General features: G+C 41.8%; 1 protein-coding gene across 1 annotated transcript in view; it reads left to right on the forward strand.

The window, feature by feature from the left end:
* The window catches only part of PTCH2 (patched 2), a 76,828-nt gene extending 59,080 nt beyond the window's left edge, over window positions 1–17,748 (forward strand). The window contains exons 16-23 of the mRNA XM_087719760.1: window positions 426–568; window positions 824–1,004; window positions 1,229–1,512; window positions 6,155–6,292; window positions 6,926–7,068; window positions 7,755–7,854; window positions 10,276–10,524; window positions 13,743–17,748. Of these exons, the coding sequence (XP_087575886.1) occupies window positions 426–568; window positions 824–1,004; window positions 1,229–1,512; window positions 6,155–6,292; window positions 6,926–7,068; window positions 7,755–7,854; window positions 10,276–10,524; window positions 13,743–14,159 (1,655 nt within the window). The 3' untranslated portion in view covers window positions 14,160–17,748. The remainder of the gene's footprint in view (window positions 1–425; window positions 569–823; window positions 1,005–1,228; window positions 1,513–6,154; window positions 6,293–6,925; window positions 7,069–7,754; window positions 7,855–10,275; window positions 10,525–13,742) is intronic.
* The last annotated feature ends 3,160 nt before the right edge of the window (window positions 17,749–20,908 follow it).

The raw sequence follows: 20,908 nt of genomic DNA on the forward strand, positions 1-20,908 counted from the left end.
CTACCATCTAGAACTGAAACTGTGTTCTTATAAGTTAATGTTAGTATTGTTGTATGCAGAAACTGGAGGCCAGGGAATACATGCTGGAATATTTTCTTGAAAGATAGAAAAATAGTGTCTTCCTTCTTTTTTCTCCCACTGTTAAAACATCTGTTGATGCAGATATTAGTCATATTGTGCTGTTCTTATTTGTCAGCAAATTGTTGGGTAATGATCATATATTCCTATATACCTTAACTGTATTAAACACCTTGTGTGTAAGAGTTCAAAGTCAGTTTCTCTGCACTGCGTAAATCCTTTCCTGTGTAACCTGGCCAAAATTATTTTGATAAAGCATAAGAGCAATGGTACGATGAGGGGAGGTGCTAAATATGGACAGATCTCTTAGAGAACTCTCATTTAATTTTACACTCTCTGAATTCCAGATCTACAGGCAGCCTTCAATCAAGACTGGAAAGCCGGGCACATCACCAGGGAAAATTATCGGAATGGTTCGGAAGATGGTGTTCTTGCTTATAAACTCCTTATCCAGACGGGCAACAAGAAAGAGCCTTTCAACTTAAACCAAGTAAGCATTAAGACTAACTCAGTAGTTAGTAGGGAGAAGAAAGTGGATAGATGAACCGTAATAATGAATAATATAGTAAGCGCAAGAAGAGAAGTTCTGCAAAATATATATAGGGAAAGGAGTGTTTCCCTGCTGGAATTATGAGAAGGGTGTTTCTTGGAAATAAAGGTTGGAAGGGACACGGATGATCTGCATTCTTTTGGAGATTTGAATTTTATCCTGCTCAATTCCCTAATTTTTCCATCTGCCCCACAGCTGACAACTCGCCGTCTCGTCGATGAAAATGGGATCATTCCCCCTGATATCTTTTACATCTGCTTGACAGTGTGGGTCAGCAATGACCCCCTTGGTTTTGCTGCCTCCCAGGCCAACTTCTATCCGCCACCCCCGGAATGGATCCATGATAAATATGATGCTACTGGTGAAAATCTTCGAAGTGAGTATTTATGAAAGCTCCATTTCCATTCAGCCTTGTACCACATTTCAATGTTTCAACCCAAGTCCCATTCTGTCATACCATAGAGCTATATAAATGGAATCATCTGCCTAGCTTCATGATTTGGTGGGCCTTAGGCAGAGGGGGACAATTAATCTTGGGGCCCAGAAGTAAGAGTGGGCCAGGAGGTCACTTTCCCTAATGGTTGCCTCTGCTTCCTCTAGTCCCAGCTGCACAGCCTCTGGAGTTTGCTCAGTTCCCCTTCTACCTCAATGGCCTTCAACATACATCAGACTTCGTGGCAGCTATCCAGAGTGTGCGTGCCATCTGTGATGAAATGGCCCAGACACATGGAGTATTTAGTTACCCCAGTGGTTATCCATTCCTCTTCTGGGAGCAGTACATTGGCCTGCGCCACTGGCTTCTGCAAGCCATCAGCATTGTGCTGGCCTGCACATTTCTGGTGTGCACCCTGCTGCTACTCAATCCTTGGACTGCCAGTATCATTGTAAGTATTTTCATTTATGGCTATGTGGGAAGAACAGAGATTTTGAATTGCCATATTCAAACATTATCTGCTGTAGCATATATATGTATGGTTGTCAAATTGGCATTGCAAAATCCATATCGTTGATAGCTCTTGTAAATCAAGGGTCAAGGTTAAAAACAGGTTTAGATTAAACTATGTGAAGCTTCCTGAGATTAGGGGACTTCTACTATTTCCATGGGACGCAGTGGCTCAGTGGCTAAGACGCTGAAGTTGTTGATCAGACAGATTGGCAGTTTGGCGGTTCGAAACCCTAGCACTGCGTAACAGAGTGAGCTCCCGTTACTTATCCCAGCTTCTGCCAACCTAGCAGTTTGAAAGCACATAAAAAATGCAAGTAGAAAAATAGGGATCACTTTGGTGGGAAGGTAACAGCATTCCATGCGCCTTTGGCATTTAGTCATGCCAGTCACATGACCACAGAGACGTCTTCGGACAGCGCTGGCTTTTTGGCTTTGAAAGAGAGATGAGCACCACCCCCTAGAGTCGGGAACGACTAGCACATATGTGCGAGGGGAACCTTTACCTTTACTATTCCCATGATTCCCCTTCTGTGCCCTACTGCTCTTCCCCTTAAACCTGTTTTTTTCTCATCTATACAATATTCTAAAATGCTTTAATTTTTATCACAATTTATTCATTCATTCATTTATTGAATTTCTATGCTGCCCAATCCCAAGGGACTCCGGGCGGCTTACAGAAATGAAAAAAAAAATTAAAAAGAATTTTTAAAAACAATGGGACACAACAAAGTTAAAAAAGGAACACAACAAACACCCAATCGAAAGGGGGCTGGACCTCAATCAAGGGGTCAACAGCCCCAGGCCTGCCGGAGAAGCCAGGTTTTAATGGCTTTGTGAAAGGCCATGAGAGTGGGCAGGGCCCGGATCTGGGGGGTGAAATTCTATGCCCCTCAGACAGGGTTCGCAATTTGGGAGTCCTCCTGGATCCACAGCTGACCTTAGAACATCATCTGTCGGCTGTGACCAGGGGGGCATTTGCCCAGGTTCTCCTGGTGCACCAATTACGTCCCTACTTGAACCGGGAGGCACTCGCAACAGTCACTCATGCCCTTGTGACCTCAAGACTGGACTACTGCAATGCGCTCTACATGGGGCAGCCCTTGAAGAGCATTCGGAGACTTCAGTTCGTCCAGAATGCAGCCGCGCGAGCGATTGTGGGTGCACCCCGGTACACCTACGTTACACCTATCCTCCGTGAGCTGCACTGGTTACCGATTGGTCTCCGGATACACTTCAAAGTGCTAGTTGTCACTTATAAATCCCTTCATGGTATTGGACCTGGGTACTTGAGAGACCACCTGCTGCCAATTACCTCCCAAAGGCCCATTAGATCCCACAGATTAGGCTTTCTCTGGGTTCCATCTACTGGCCAATGTCATCTGGCTACTACCCGGGGGAGGGCCTTCTCTATGGCTGCTCCGGCCCTTTGGAACGAACTCCCCGCAGAGATTCGGACCCTCACCTCTCTCCAGGCTTTCCGCAAAGCCGTTAAAACCTGGCTGTGCCGGCAGGCCTGGGGTTGATGAGTTCCCTTCCCCTCTCGAACCGTGTGACTGTTGATTGTCTTTTAAATTCCCTTGTACCTTCTTTGTTGTATTTCCTTCCTCCCCCCCCCCTTGGGTTTGTGAGCCGCCCTGAGTCCCTCAGGGAATAGGGTGGCATAGAAATAAAATAAACCTTCAACCTTCATCTCTGGGGGCAGCTCATTCCATAGGGCTGGAGCGGCAACAGAGAAGGCCCTACTCCTAGGCATCGCCAGCCGGCATTGTCCCGCTGAAGGCACCCGGAGAAGGTCCATCCTGTGCGATCTTATTGGTCTAAGGGAGAAGACGGTCTTGCAGGTATCCGGGTCCTAGGCCATGTAGGGCTTTAAAGGTGATGACCAGCACCTTGAATCGTGCTCGGAGACCAATGGGCAGCCAGTGCAGCTCACGGAGGATAGGTGTGATATGGGTGTACGTTGGCACACCCAGTATTGCTCGCGCGGCTGCATTCTGGACTAATTGCAGTCTCCGAACACTTTTCAGGGGCAGCCCCAAGTAGAGCGCATTACAGTAATCCAGTCTTGAGATGACAAGGGCATGAGTGACTGTCTGAAGTGCCTCCCGGTCCAAATAGGGCCGCAACTGGTGCACCAGGTGAACCTGGGCAAAGGCCCCCCTGGTCACAGCCGACAGGTGGCGTTCCAAAGTCAGTTGCAGGTCCAGGAGGACCCCCAAGTTGCGAACCCTCTCTGAGAGGGGCAATTCTTCTCCTCCCAGGGTTAAGGACGGACTGGATGGACTGTCCTTAGGGGGCAACATCCACAGCCATTTGGTCTTGTCAGAATTGAGTGCGAGTTTGTTCACTCCCATCCAGACCCTAACAGCTTCCAGGCAATGGCACATCGCTTCCACCGCTTCACTGAGATGGCACGGGGCGGACAGATACAACTGAGTATCGTCCGCATACTGGTGGTATTTAATCCTGTGCCGGCGGATGATCTCGCCCAGTGGCTTCATGTAGATGTTAAATAGGAGGGGGGACAGGACCGACCCCTGCAGCACCCCATAATTGAGGGGCCTAGGAGTCGACCTCTGTCCTCCGACCAAGACAGACTGCGACCTGTCGGAGAGGTAAGAGGAGAATCACCATAAAACGGTGCCTCCCACTCCCACCTCTTCCAGCTGTCGCAGAAGGATACCATGGTCGATGGTATTGAAGGCCGCTGAGAGGTCAAGGAGTACAAGGACAGAGGAATGCCCTCTGTCCCTGGCCCGCCAGAGATCATCGGTCAGTGCGATCAAAGCGGTTTCGGTGGAGTAACCAGGCCTGAAACCAGATTGAAAAGGGTCTAGATAATCTGCTTCATCCAAGGTCCGTCGGAGTTGGAGGGACACCACCTTCTCAACAACCTTCCCTAAGAAAGGGAGGTTGGAGACTGGACGATAGTTTTAAAAAATAGCTGGGTCCAGAGAAGGCTTCTTGAGGAGAGGTCTCACCACCGCCTCCTTAAGAGGCCGTGGAAAGGATCCCTCCAACAAGGAAGCGTTTGTGATTCTCTGGAGCCAGCCTCGTGTTACCTCCCTGCACGGATCCAGTAAACAGGTGGAGGCACTCATCGCTCCCATGGCCTTGTCCACTTCATCAGGGGTGACAAGCTGGAACTCATTCCAGAAATTCTGAGCAAGACCCTCCCTCAGCATCTCTGCTGGTTCTGTCCAAATGGAGTCCAGGTCTGTCCGAATCTGAGCGATTTTGTCTGACAGAAACTGAGCAAACTCCTCAGCTCGACCCTGCAAGGCACCCCCCATTTCCCCCCCATTCAGGAGGGAACGGGTTATCCTAAACAGGGCAGCTGGGCGAGATTCTGCGGACACAATGAGAGTGGAAAAATGCGCACATTTTGCCGCCCGTATCGCCACTAGATAAGTCCTAATAAAGACTCTTAGCAGTGTTCGGTCGGATTCGGAGTTACTAGCCCTCCAGCATCACTCTAGGCGTCTCTTTTGGCGCTTCATCTCCCGGAGTTCCTCAGTAAACCAAGGAGTCCTCCTGGATCCACTGCCGCGGAGAGGCCGCAAAGGCACAATCGCATCCAGGGCCCCAGTCGCCGCTGTATTCCAAGCGGCGACCAGGGACTCTGCCGGATTGTGGGCAAGAGAGTCAGGTATCTCCCCAAGCTCCTTCTGAAATCCCAACGGGTCCATCAGGTGTCTGGGGCGGAACCACTTAATCTGTTCCACCTCCCTGCGGTGGGGGAGTAGCTTCCAAAAATCAAGCCTCAACAGGAAGTGATCCGACCATGACAAGGGCGAGATGTCTATTTCCCTTAACTCGAGATCACGTCTCCACTGCCCCGAGAGAAACACTAGGTCGAGCGTGTGTCCCGCTCTATGGGTCGGACCCTGAATTACTTGGGTCAAGTCCCTGGCTGTCATGGAAGCCATGAACTCCTGGGCCCCATCAGAGCGTTCGCCTAAGGACGGCAGATTAAAGTCCCCCAGTACTAACAGTCTGGGGAACTCAACAAAATATTATTGTAAACAATAACAATTCTTCACATACTCATTTTTTTTAATAATCCTGAAAATATGTTGTTGTAGTTTGCATAATTATTTTGGTTGCAAAACAAATAATTTTTTGGTTGTTCACATTGTACACACACACGCACACAAACACACACACAAACACACACACACACACACACACACACACACTTTTATGCCAGCTATCATGTGAAATTTGGATCAGCCTCTATCTTTGCAACAAACAGCAAATTTATTTCTGTCATCAATTTTCTCTCTATAATTCTGAAAGGTTTAAGTTAACATGTAGTTTATCTACAACTGATGATATGCTGATCCACTTTAATAGAAGTTTGCAAGTTAATTTTCTTTCTTTAAAACTACAGATAGCTGCTACAGACAATTCCTCCTATATTCAGAATATGCGTTTAAACCTCTAGCAGCTCCCAATTTTTTGCAAGAACCATTATTCATGCATAATAGATTGTTGCTTTGTGTTCATAAGCCTTCTGTTTTCCCATTGGGTTTGCTCGTTTTAAATGCTGTACTCATGGTGATTTCTCTTATATCTAGGTATTTGTTTTGGCAATGATGACAGTTGAGCTTTTTGGCATCATGGGCTTGATGGGCATCAAACTGAGTGCAATCCCTGTTGTCATCCTAATTGCTTCTGTAGGCATTGGCGTGGAATTTACTGTACATGTAGCTCTGGTAAGTATAATGTCCCATAAGAACATTTGCGTTGCTATAAGACTTAATGGCTTGTGATGATGTAACATGCTTAACTATACTAGTGGCTCATTTGCAAAGCACGATAAACTTTATTAGCTTTAAGCTTAGCATGCTTTTAAACTGGTTGCAGCTGGGCAAAGCTAACCTATTAGTTAGATTATGTATTAACAGGGTAACCAAGCTAAAGTATTTTAGTATCATTAAACTTTGCTGATACACACTTTAAAAAAAATATTTATTTAGATCCAGACTGAAAAGGATAGGACCAATGAACTACCATCATAGTTTAGAATGGATTTGTACTCTCTTTAAAATTAATATGGATGGTTAGCATAGAATGTAATCTACTCTAATATATGTTGTATGACTTGCTATCTTTCTGGATTATTTTATATTAGAAGGTACTTTCCTTTTGAAAGAAATAGAGCAAGAGCTATCATTTCCAGGTGAGGCTTTCTGCCCTCCTGTCTATGGTGCCTGACTCTATGCACAAGAACTGATCCAGTGATCCAGCCTATTAGATCCCCTCAGCATCTGTGTAGTTAGTAGCCTCTAAGAATGGCTGCAAGATATCCTTTTTAGGTACGTGTCTGACTTTTAATCTATTTTCAGGGGTTTCTCACCGCCATTGGCAGCCGGAACCTGCGCTCTACTGTGGCTTTAGAGCACATGTTTGCTCCTGTAATGGATGGTGCTGTTTCCACTCTGCTTGGTGTACTTATGTTGGCAGGCTCCGAATTTGATTTCATTCTGAGGTATAGTTCTTTCTTTTCCATTTATTAAATACATGTATGTGTATATTAGATTGATTCTCTGGATATATTCAAACAAAATGGCAAATGTCCTATGATCAGCCTCAAAGCCTTACACCTTTGATAGATTTCTGATGTATGTCACCAACAGCTTGAAACTGCTGATCCATTTCTTAGGGTATAAGTAAGAGAAGGCGGGTTTTTTTTCCTGATGGATAGTGGGGAATTTCAATCATGTGTTCCAGTTGAATAACTCCAAGGAGTTAACTAACCAAAGAGATTAGTGATTCAGGTAGATTCCCTGATTCACCAGAGTATAGGAAGGAGTTGTTGATGCCGTGCAATTAAACTTGCAAGAGTATGCTACTATAGCCACTCTCAATAAAAGCAGTTTTAGCCTTCCCATGGAGTTGATTAACTGGTCTGGTCTACCTAGTGAGTGTTACAACTATGCTACCTTCTGGATAAATGACTTTGTGCACCCCTGGCTAAGTTCATACATTGCACTAATCAATTATGTGATTTGTTTGCTTATGGTTTAGCATGACTTGTGAACCTTACATATTGTGTTTTAGCTCCAGAATGGAGAAGAAAAGTAGGAATAATTACTGAATCTAGCAATGAAGGTTTTATTATGAGCAGATTAACCAAATATGCACCAATTAACTAATTCCCATCTTCCATCCCAGATATTTCTTTGCCGTGCTTACTATCCTGACTATTCTGGGACTACTTAATGGCCTGGTACTATTGCCTGTACTACTTTCTATTATTGGACCGCCTGCCGAGGTAAGTGATCTTCTGGTCCCAAATAGCTTCTTCCAAGATACATTAAAAAAACCTTAACACATCAAAAAGAACAAAGGATTCTGAATCCTATTGGCAGATTTTGTTAAGAGACTGTCCAGGTACTATGGGAAATCATTATCAACAAGTAAATTAGACATCAAGGTTTTATTTGGTTTACCATCAATACCGTTCAGGGTTTGCTGTATAATTATGAAAGTTTTAATATTAAGTGAAATTAATATCAAATATAGTCAGGCACATACTTTGAACTTTAAGGAAGCAAAACATAATAAGTTCTGAACAATAATAAGTAGGGAGTCCATGGACAAAAAATTAGTAACGTGACAAAGAAGTCAAAAGGTAGGTAGGAATTTCTAGACTGAGATAGTAAAACATATTATAAACACTTATAATGGGGGGAAGGTATATGAAGGGACCTAAGCTGCCAACGAAAAACTTCAGGAAAGATCTGAAAATGAGGCAGGTCACATGTAGGAGATAAAAAGAGATAGCTTGAATCTATCTATCTATCTATCTATCTATCTATCTATCTATCTATCTATCTATCTATCTATCTATCTATCTATCTATCTATCTATCTATCTATCTATCTATCAAGAGCCAAGGTGGCGCAGTGGTTAAAATGCAGCACTGCAGGCTACTGCTAGATCAGCAGGTCAGCGGTTCAAATCTCACCGGCTCAGGGTTGACTCAGCCTTCCATCCTTCCGAGGTGGGTAAAATGAGGACCCAGATTGTTGGGGGCAATATGCTGACTCTCTGTAAACCGCTTAGAGAGACCTGAAGGCCTATGAAGCGGTATATAAGTCTACTGCTATTGCTATTGCTATTGCTATCTATCTATCTATCTATCTATCTATCTATCTGAACTGAAGCTATACAGATAGTCCTTGACATAACAACCATTTGTTTAATGATGGTTCAAAGTTACAACAGCCTTAGAAAAAGTGACATATGAGCCCTTCTCAAAGTTATAACTCCATCCAATCTACCATTCCCGTAGTCACCTGGTTGCATTTTGGCCAATCAACAGCCAGCATGCCTTTACGACTATTACAGCATCGTGTAGTCACTTGATTGCAATTTGTGACATTCTCAGCTGGCTTCCAACAAGCAAAATCAATTGAGGAAGCTGGATTTGTTTTAACTATTAACAATTATTCACTTAGAGACCATGTGATTCACTTAGCAACCATAGTAAAAAAATGGTTGTAAAAACGAGTCTGGTCCTTTGATGACTCGCTTAATAACCACATCACTTAGCAATCAAAAATCCCAGTCCTAATTGTGGTCATAATTGAGGACTATCTGTAGTATCTTAAAACTAAAGAATGATATTTGAGGGATGTTAAGAACTATAACAATAAAAACTCCATTTTCTGACCCAGTAATGGCTTCTTCAAATAGATTTTTCAAAATAAAAGGAAGGTGGGAAAACTTGCTCATAAAGGTAACAGAGCAATAGATAAGTAAAAAATCAGTCTTTTCAGAGAAGAGGAATATATATTTCATTGTTTGCCCTCCATGCTTTGATTTCAACAAAGTGGTTGATTAAATTTTGGATTGTACCATTTGAAGCTTAATTTCTCCTCAAGAAGCCTAAAACAGGAAAAAAAAGAAGGAATTGCTATGTTATATTTTTCATTATCAGAATTCACCATGAATTGAATTATGGCCACCTTATTTTAAGAAAAGTTGCAAATTTGGAACCACTGCAGACGGCTGCAAAAGTTAACCCAGATCTCAAAATTAAATCTTTTAAGGAAGGGATAAAGGAACTGGCAATCTTTAGCCTTAACACGTAGATTACGTGAGTCATAGATATAATTACACTTTAAAGTACCTGTTGACTGGAAACTGTTCTCTGCTGCCCACAGAATAATGATGTAGAGTAAAGTTGAATCTTAAAAAATAATAATTTAGAGAAAGAGCAATTCTACAGTAGAATCAATCCCCGAAAGAGAAGGCAAGCTTTCCTTCCTGAATATGTTCATGCAGAAGTTTGATATGGATGCTTTAATCTGGATTCCTGCACCAATCAGGCAATTGGACTCCTTCCAAGTTTCTGATTCCTTGAGAAAACAATATAATGGGATTTAGATGTTCTGATCTGCCCTATTTCACTGTAGGGGTCTTATATCATTTTCTTATCGGAAGTGCCATGAACTTACATGAATAAAATTAAGAGCAATATATATCAGCTGTGATTTACTACTTACTATACACAGATAACTAGAGTTGTCTTTTCAGTTGTGCTCTTCAGATATAAGAACTTTTAAGCAATCCTGGGAATGACTCAACTGAGCTGGTTGCTTAGAGGGTCACATTTGAAAGCACAACAGCTGAAGAACTTTTGGTAGTTCCCTTATTCTGTACACATCTCTTTCTTGTCATCGTACAGGTCACACCAGCAGATAATGGCAGCCACTTGCCGACACCGTCACCTGTCCCACCGCCTATCAACCATCACAGCTTCTACATTCGCCAAAATGGAAATGCTTTTGGTGACTCCTCAGACTCAGAATACTATTCAGAGACAATTAGTGCATCAGAGACTGGTGAAGATGACCGCAGCACATATATCATCTCCCCAGCTCAATCACAGATCTTGGTCAAGGCCAGCAAAAGTCCTAATTTTCCCCAAATCACTGTAAGTATCAATCAAGGCCCAAAACAACTAATTTGGTTTTTATGGCTAGATGGTGTTATTTCATAGAAAGAGAAGAACAAAGACTCCTAGACTGCGGCTCCAATAAGAGCATATTTTCCTTCATTCATTGGAGGAGGGACAAAATCAAAACTCAGGTTGTTGATTTTTTTGGTTTCTAATGTCTTAGGATAGGGGTCCCCAACGGCCCGGTAGTGGGCCGTGGTCTATTTGCCACAGGGCCCTGAATGGCGGGCCAGCCAGCGCAGGTGCATGTGCCACTTGCCTTGCACAAGCGGCAGGGTGGTATGTGTGCATGTCTGTGTACATGCGCATCAGCCTATTGCTCATGCAAGTTGAGTTGTGCATGCATGCCGGCTGCTACTCATGCGGCCTGGTTCTCCTCTTTCCCCCACCTCCCCAAAAGCTACAAAAGTTAGGGATTGCTGCTTCAGGAAGTTTTAGCCCTTATATTTCTATGTGAAGTGGAGAAGAGCCAACAGAAAATATTATATTTAATTCAGGATTGAACTGTTCAGTTGTTGGTACTCTCTGAGCTTGGTTGTTTTCTTGTAGACATTTAATTATCAGGTAAAATCATTAGTGCAAGGGAGACTAAAGTTTGCTGGCTGTTTATATATAGTCATTTGCCCTGCCAATATTTGCTTTCTCCTTGATTTTTTTGATTAGGGTATCATTTTCTCCTTGAGGGTTTATCTGGTGCAGTTTTCTGCTTATCTGGATATTGGGAGGAGGGGGAGGGGGAGATGTAAGTTGGGCTGTTTATTTTCTTCCTTGTTTTCTCATTGCATCCTTTAAATGACATGCAAACAGTATTTATTTCTATGTATCTACTGATGGCTGATTTATTTGAATGCCTAATTTCCAGAAATTCTCTACCGTTTTTAGATTTGGATTGATCTAAAACATTAACAGTTTCTCAGTTGAAACTGGTTGAGTGTATCCATGTATTAAGATTTCATTTTGTCTACTGACATCCAATTGGTGTAGGTAGATATGGTCGGCCAGTCTTTTATTTGTCTGTCCTACACAATGACAGTTACAGTCTTTACATTATATATTGGTGATGATACCTGTTTTTTTAAACTCTCTGGTTACTGAGTTTTTTGATTTGCTTAAAATGTTTTAGAGGGATGTTGTTGGCTTGCATGCTGCAGTGATGCTGAATAGTTATGAAAGTCTGTTGGTTGTCTTGGATATGTTTTTGATATACAGTAGTATTGTCCTTTTTGTAGGTTGTAATGGTTGTTTCCTGGTGGATTATAGAGTTCAGGGACGTGCAGTCACTAGAGGCAGGGGAGGCGTGGCCTCACCAGTCATGAGGAAAAGGAAAGAATTTTAAAGATTTTTAAAAAAATAATTAAAGCCAAGGTAGTTGCTACCAGATTCACAGTGACTTGGAACAGTGCTTTGTGTTAACCATAGGAGGAGGCCAGAGTGGTTTAGTGGTTTTATTCAACTTGTATGCTGCCCTATTCCCGAGGGACTCAGGGCGGCTAACAAAACCGGAAGGGAAGGAAACAATACAAAAGGAACAGAAAAACAAAAACAAACAACAATACAGAACCAATTTAAAAGGTCTCAACAAGCACACCAGTTCGAGTGGGGATGGAACTCAGCAGCCCCAGGCCTGCTGGAACAGCCAGGTCTTAACGGCTTTACGGAAAGCCTGAAGGGTGGTGAGGGTCCGAATCTCCACGGGGAGATCGTTCCAAAGGGCCGGAGCAGCCACAGAGAAGGCCCTCCTCCGGGTAGTTGACAGCCGGCATTGGCCGGCAGATGGAATTCGGAGGAGGCCTAGTCTGTGGGATCTAATGGGTCTTTGGGAGGTAATCGGCAGGAGGCGGTCTCTCAAGTACCCAGGTCCAATACCATTTAGGGCTTTATAAGTGACGACTAGCACCTTGAAGCGTATCCAGAGACCAATAGGCAGCCAGTGCAGCTCGCGGAGGATAGGTGTAACGTGGGTGTACCGAGGCGCACCCACAATCACTCACGCGGCTGCATTCTGGACAAGCTGAAGTCTCCGAACACTCTTCAAGGGCTGCCCCATGTAGAGCGCATTGCAGTAGTCCAGTCTTGAGGTCACAAGGGCGTGAGTGATTGTTGTGAGAGCCTCCCGGTTCAGGTAGGGACACGGAAATAGGGGCCTCCTGTGCATAAGGAATTTTTCGCCTTTTAAGAGATAACCAAGAGTTAAAATGCGAAGAATTCCTTATGCAAATGAGGCACGTATTCTCTCGCCTCCTGTAGAGGGCATTTTTAGAGGCTTTTTAGAGTTCTCTGGGAGCAACTAGCTCAGTCTGACAGAGCTCTGGCCTTTCATGAGGGCAGGGCAGGGCAGGCAGAAGCAGAGTTGAAATCATCTCTGAAACAGCTGGAAAAAGGTGCGTGTGTGGGGAGGGGGGAGGAATTCAAAAAGTTTGATCGGAAGGCAGCAGGGGAAGTGGGGGTATGGCAGAGGAGCTGCTTTCAAGCCTTTGGAAAATATATCCAATCCAACTTCTGTGTTTGTTTGAGAGTGAGGGAGGGAGAGAGGGAGGGAGGAAGGAGGGGGAGGGAGAAGAAAAAAAAAGGGAAAACTTATTTTGCAAGGGGGAAAAATGCTGTCGCTTTAAATCGGAACTGAGCATGCCTGGCTGTGGAATTCTGGGAGTTGAAGTCCACAAGTCTAAAAAGTGCCTCACCAGCCCTAAAGCTGACCGCATGTCACTGATAGAGTAAGACACTTTTCAATGAAGACTCCACCTGATGATAATACCTAGCTATTAATGAAATGTCTGCAAGGAAACAACCAAACTCAGAGACCACCAAGAACACAACATTGGTGAAGCACACTGAGAAATAGTCTTTGAGACTGAGAAAATAAGACTTTAAGTGATATTCCAAGGTCAAATAATCACAATGAGAAATATTGAGGAGTCGCTCTTTAAAGGTCTTTTCTCATGAACTTATAAACAGTGTACAGCAACAAATTGTCTGTCAATAACTGTTAGAATGGAAAATAAAGATGCTATAGAATTATGGATATAATATGGAAAAATTGTAAGTACGTTAACAACAAGTTGTGTATTTCTATTTCCTTTTATTTCTAAATGGTTGTGAGAAGCACTGTTGTGAGAAATGCTTGTTCAGAGCAATGTTTTATTACTGGGCTGTTCCTTTCTATACCTAACAGTAATCTTTTCTCTCCTGTGCAGGTAGTAAAAAGCTACAAGACAAGCCTAGAATCACCTTTATCATTGTGCAGCCCAGAATGGACCCAATCCAGAACTCCTGGTGGCTATTTGCCAGCAGCTGTCACAGAAATCAAAAGTTGTTTGCAGCAGCAAGAACAACCCAACCACAGACTAGGGTCTCAATTGGCTCAGTCTACTCCCAATCCCCTTCAGACTAACCCCATTACTCACAGCACCAAAATACCACCTTCAGGACACGGTGGCACTTTCACTACAGTTACAGCTACTGCCTCGGTGATGTTGGCCTTGCACCCACCTTTGCCTGGATCTTGCCGGGGCTATACACATGAGGGCTTTGAATCTGATGATAACTCTGAAAAACCTGGCCCCAAACCATCTGACAGTTTGGAACTACAGGATCTAAAGCAGAATCATTAGCCATCCACTTTGCCAAGCCACGTCACTGGCTCTAGAACTCCTGCCTCAGGGCTGGCCGGCATGCCCAGTGAGCACAGGGGCCAGAAACATCCCACATCACAGATTGTGAAGTTCGCTGTATTTATGGAAACTCTTGCATTGCATCTAACCAACTGCAGGCATAATCAGTACTGCTGAGAACAAAGAGACCAGATTATTTTCAGTATCCATATTGCAAAAAAGCTGATAAGAGAATATTTCTGCATTCCCAGGTGTATCTGGCACCAAAAAGTATTCTGATTTCTTGGGTGTCAGGGCGTAAATTTTGTGCCCTTAGTTTGGGCCAGTGACCCATTTAATATCAGGCCTACTTGAATCTGAAAAAATGAAAGTGACCATTCTCCACAAGCTATGTGAACCATCTCATACCCTCCGTGGAGAAAAGAGGACTCAACTATATGTGGGGGACTCTCCCACATTGTGCTGCTATTCTTTTATTTTTATTAATATTATTTTAATTATTATTATTTTAAACTGTATAAAAAGAGTCACCAACCCTCCCCCTTATAATTATAATAATTATTTTTATTATTTTCACGGCTCTCTCAGTAAACATGTGGCAATTTCCCTTTAAGGGGAAACACCAAGGTGAAGTTGTAATAGGGAGAGCACCCCTGTTGTAATGTGGACTGAAAGGAGAATGCAATGGTGGGGGCGCGATGTGTCTTAAGGTTCTATGCAAAATGTGTGGGACAGGCTGTCTTCTGCTCTGGTTCCCACCAGTAGTACTGCCTATCCCAGCATCTGCGATGTCGCTGTCCTGGATCCTACTCCTACCCCTCTTCCTTATATTGTATACACTTTCTCTTACTTTGCTTGCCTCTTATATCAACTGAAAATGTTCATGAGCCCGAGGTGGCGCAGTGGTTAGAGTGCAGTACTGCAGGCTATTCAGCTGACTGCCAGCTGCAGTTTGGCAGTTCAAATCTCACCGGCTCAAGGTTGACTCAGCCTTCCATCCTTCCGAGGTGGGTAAAATGAAGACCCAGATTGTTGGGGGGAATATGCTGACTCTATAAACCGCTTAGAGAGGGATGTAAAAGCGCTATGAAGCAGTATATAAGTCTAAGTGCTATTGCTATTCATCACACAAATTCCTCCTAAGCAATTTCTGATTAGTGTTTAAATGTTCTGCTTCATGACTAATAGAAATAAGGGACTGTTTAAGAGAGTTTTTGAAATTTCTTCCACCCAGAAAAAAGCATTGTCATATCTTCAAACATCAAAGACAGATAGAGTTATCTGTCTACTTGACACAATGCCAGGATACAGAATGCTTACATAGTACATTGATTATAAAGCTTGTGTTGCACATAAGGATTGACGGTATCTAGAAAAAAAAAATACTCAGAGAAAAAGTATCTCCACATGATAAATTCAGTTGCGTACTGCCCTGAATGAAAGAGTGTTTGTTATGACATAAGGTAACTCACTCAACATTATTGGGGCGATGCCGTGCATATCATTGAGATCTTTTTACCGATAATATTTTTCCACTGCTGAGATGATTGACTTCCTGAACTTTATGGTTATAGTAAAATACTCAAGCCACACTTTGTAGCCAAGTGTGGCTGATGCATTTTTTTCCCTTTACCAGAGGAAATTTTTATGTAAAAGAAACTTTATGTGTGAAACTACCCTTTGATTTTATTTTGAGAGATTTTGAGCTGACAGAAACCTCTCCCATTCAGTAAGATTTTGGTGCAATTGTCAAAGCAGAAATGTTTGATGTCCTGCCTAAAAAAATTAATCTTGTGGTTGCAGTTTCTGTTCTTGAATTCTCCTCCTTCTTCAGCTTCTTTAGTAGAAAATTAAAAATGAACTATCATTTTGCAACAGGGTGCTTCTAAAGGAGAAGCCCCAATTCCAATATATATGCTTGGTTTCTGCATAACCAGTCAATATTGCTTTATAAAACAATTTGGTTTTCCATTTTATTTCAGAATGTCAGCCTTTATTCTTCATGAACTTTAAAGTGATGGTTTCTGGCCAGGTCTAATCTGGGTACCACAAGAGAATGACTGACACCATATATGTTAAAACACAAATCTTCCTGGCGTTAAAACAGCTTTTATTTATTTATTTATTTATTCCTTTTTTTCCTGTCCTTTTCCAAAGGAGAAAAGATGGCAGCTGAAGCAATATTATTTTTGGGCTAGGTCTATTTACATGAGGTTACCAACTTCCTTATGTCAAGCTGTTCCCTATTTAAGCTAGCATCAAATCAAATGATATATTTCCTTAATGTACTATTCTTTCATCTGCTGGATATTAAGCCTGCCAAACATGGCAATTTTCCACAAAGAATAAAAAAGCAAGGCATATAGATTTAGATGATTTAATTGGTCAATCCAACAGACCAGAGATCAATGCCCTCAATGTTGATCAATGCAATCAACTCAATGCCCTCTGGATATTTTGCAGTTCAACTTCCATTAGTCCTAGCATAGCTACTGGCAAGAAATTGTAGGAGTCGTAGTCCAAAATATCAAGAAAGCATTAGGTTGTCTACCCACACAGGTTGCAAGAAATTAGAAGTTGAAGCTGCAACTGGGAAAGCTTTTAAGTGAAGGATTTTTGACCTTGAAATCGAAACAATCTAATGTTATATACATACATGCAAACACATCCAGCTTTCTTACAAAAAAGACAAAATTATTCAAAACAAAATTATGTGCCTGTTAAGGCAGGTAAATTGTTTTAACTAATCCTGATTATCAATTTGGGGATTTCAGAAGGCAGGAAGTCCACCCCTATAAACTTCTAGGCATGATGTTTGCTCAACATTTAGACACTAATAATTTACCATTTTAGCCATGGTATTAACATGTTCAGTAAGTTAACTTTTTAAAGTATTGTCAGTGTAATTGAATCCTGGCCACTCTGAAGATTTCACTTGAACTTGTGACATGCTTAGAAAAAAAATTGTATCATCCCCTTGAGCACAGAGGCTGTTATCACAATCAACCTGTATTCTTACAAGAATTGATTCTTGTTGGAATCCATTTTCCACTGACATTCTTCCTTCTAAACCCCAGGCACTTTAACCCCTTCCCATCACAAAGAACTGCTGTAATTTTATTCCCAGCCAAAGTTGGATTCACTTCTTTTTACCAAGGGAATATACTGCTGAGATTTTAACATCTGTGTAAGGTGAAAACTTCAGTAGCTTTATGCCTCATGTTAAAATGAGCACATTCAGTTTATTTTAAACCATCACTGATTTCTGGAGTCCAGATAAATTTCCCAGAACTACTTTACTAATTTAGATCAAAGTTTTTCCACCATTAAATTTCTTCCTTCCATCTACTAACTAAAAAGGACTGAGTGCTTCTGAAAAATCATTCCCCCAGCCCTCACCAAATCTGGGACCAGTGAAACATGGTGAAAAGTGGACACATTGTATGTGTATTTGTGTGTGTGCTCGTGTGAGAGTATGTAGTGAGTGTGCTAGAGATCTGTTAACCTGATAATGTTGTCTTGCCATATAAATTATTTATATGAAAAAGAAAGATTTATTTTTGTAGTTTGTACAGACTTTTAGCCTTGCAATGGAATTTTTATTTTTAAAAGTAAATATATATTATATATAAACCTATCTTCTAGTGATCCTGTGTGTTGTTCTTTGTTCCAAACTGATTGTCAGCGTTCCAAGTATCATGTAGAATTAAATCAGAGTCTAAGGCAAAACGATCCTTAAAATTCCAATTTAATAAATCAGACATCTTGGCATTATGCTATGAAATCCCAATACTGGAAATGACATCAGAATTCCATCCAGTTAAAAGTTCATGATCTTGTCCCCACATCCACAATCTATCACACAGTCCAATCTTCTTCCACGCTAGCATCCACATCCAGCTGCTTCCGGTCAGGTGTACTAGTGCGGAGACAAAAGACCTTAGCTTCTGGAAAAAAATGAAAATAATACATTCCACAATCTTACTCATGTCTATTCCCCCCTTCCATCAACTATACTAATGAAACAGCATATTGAAATAAGAGAAAGTGTGGCAGGCCAAAATTCTAAAAGGAATATAATTGCAGGCCTGACACTGATGTTGAAGATCCTGTGATTTTTCTAGGTGTGGACCTATAGTGGAAGATTTCCATCTGAAAAGTTAACATTAATTGATTGCACAAATAATTGCATTATCAATGCAGGAAAGAAAATTCCAAGTAACTGGCAGAGAATTGAGGTTTATGAATGAACAATGTGAAAACAATTGTTCCAAGGAGATACAACTTAGCTTGTTATTTTGGAAATGAAAGGTAGACTACAAAAGAAAGACATGCACCTTACATTACCCTGATGAAATCCTAGATGACACAGAGTTCTCCATACTGAGTTAACCCATCCCTCTTGCTCCCTGCTGGAAAAATCAGTCTCTCTACTCCACCTTCCTCTTAGTAGTGGCTGTACTACAGCTGTCTGGTAGTGTTTATTTTTCCATAGTGCATGGAGGAAGGCAGCACAGAATGGCACAGATCTACATGTGCATGGATATGTCTTGTCAGCAGCCACAGAGACCACAGCTGAGCCAATTCCACAAGCAGAGCAACAAACAGAATGAAGAAAAACAAATAGAGATCCGAGTTCTCTCACACAGCACTGAACTCAGAGGTTCAGTTAGGGGTGTTCACTTTAAAAAGCAATGTTACTCCTTTTTCCTACTGTTAGTTGTAGTTTGCAGTGTGCAATGGCTTTAGCAAGAGTTTGATTATGAAAACAAAGCATATGGATAGGCAAATGTTTGATGCATCAACATGTAACTTTAATTCAAAATTATGGCTACTCCCAAGAGAAAAATGAAGAATCTTCCTAGAGGGATAGATAGAATCTTGGTTGATTCATTTCAGATTAGCAACTAAAGTAGCTGTCCATGTTGAACACTAGGGATTCAAGTTTGGCCTGTAAAAGTGCAATTATTAGGGTGTTACTAGCATCCATAAGATGAGAAATAGTCCTTTTCAAAAACTCTTTTCAATGTTGTTGATGTATAAGTCCTGCAGAAGTCACAGTGCCAAGCCCTAATCTTCTTGCCAATTTAGTATCAGGTGAACAAGTTAGCTAAGCTGTTTCTTATCTCTTTATACCAACTCACAATGGTTCTCTAGGGTTCCAAGCTCAGTGTCTGTCTGTCTTCCGTTTTCAAACCAGTTGCTTCATAGCATGATGTTAAGTCCATTTCTCAGGACGAATTGGCTTCCTGATTTTTGGAAGTAGAAATTGTGGCTCTAATTGTGGTTGTAAGTTGAGGACTTACATGATACATGATGCTATATCATGCACTTTACAAGTGATGTCTAGCAACTGCACTGTGGTTCATAACTCTTTTCCAGATATACAAATATGAAGAAGCCTAATCTTTTTCTACTTACATTTATGACATTTATTCAAAGACCAAATGTGTTCCTTAAAATAGACCTGTCATTTGCCAGGTTAAGTCTGAACAGTCAAGAATTTTCCTTTTTTTGCCTCTCTATTGAAATCAGCCCACAGACTGCAATCCTAGTCAGATCTTGCCAACCAAAGAAGCAACTGTAACTTAAAGAGAGCAGAGAAGGCCTTGGAGAAAGATGTTTGGCAAGGCAGGGCAACATGCTAACAAGATATTCAATTTCAAGGCTGCTTGTTCCTGGGGCATTGAGTTCATTTGTGCTCAGAGACAGAAAGTGAATTATGAATGAAAAATGAAGGTGGCAATAGGTGGGCAAGGGATGAACAGTAATGGTTGTTTTTCTTTTCACAAGAAATAATAGAGAAAGAGACCACTGCTAAAGTAAACATTCAGCTTGCTGATAAACTGAATGGGAAAAGAATTCATCTTGTTTTTAAGCCTGTTAAGTCTGTTAATAGGGTAGAAGAAATTCCAAGAGGCAGAACCTCTCAAACCCTTTCAACATGTAGGGACTATCTTTCTTCAGCCTTGATTTAATTGAAGGCAATCAGCCATTCACTCATATGCTATAGATACTAATGAACAACTGTATCAATTCTAGGAAAGCTATGTTTGACTGATTTTTTTTTGGGGGGGGGTCATTATGATAATCGAAGTTCCAGCCCTAAATAAGTAAGTAAATCAATCCCAACTGAAGTATTGCCAGTTTGAGCATAACATTTTTCTTTTCCAGCTGTTTTCAGCATTTAACACCATTCAAAACCGTGAACATTGTTCCCAGAACAGACAGGCAGAAAAACCTATTGATTTCCAGTTTCCAATTGTTTAACAGCAACAGCAGCACTAAAATGACACACGTATTACCTAGCTACATAAATTATACCACTGAACTGCAAAGTGAAGGGAATATACATATTTGAGGAAGATCTACTCTATGATCGGTTCTCTTCAGAACAAACTCAAGATTGGGATCTGAATCCAGTTGATGTCCATTAATTCCTGAAAACAAAAAACAAGTTTCCTTACTTTTATTTCTTGCTTTCATTCAGTAACTCAAGAAAACAAAATGTTCCCTGCTATTTTTTACCACAACATCAACCATTTTGCTGGAAGAAAACAATTAGCCCAAAGTCACCATCTAAGGGTGGAATAGAACCCAGCTCTCACCATTCCTAATCCATTCCTGGCTCTTTAGACTTCTTCCCCTGCTTTTACATTATTTCCTTGCCCACCCGCTCCCCTAGCCACCTTAATACAGGTAGTCCTCGACTTATGAAAATTGACCCCAAAATTTCTGTTGTTAAATGA

Source organism: Thamnophis sirtalis, unplaced genomic scaffold (assembly GCF_051295495.1).
Source record: "Thamnophis sirtalis isolate CommonGarterSnake01/CBP01778 unplaced genomic scaffold, rThaSir2_p1.2 scaffold_7, whole genome shotgun sequence".
NCBI classification, from domain to species: Eukaryota; Metazoa; Chordata; class Lepidosauria; order Squamata; family Natricidae; genus Thamnophis; species Thamnophis sirtalis.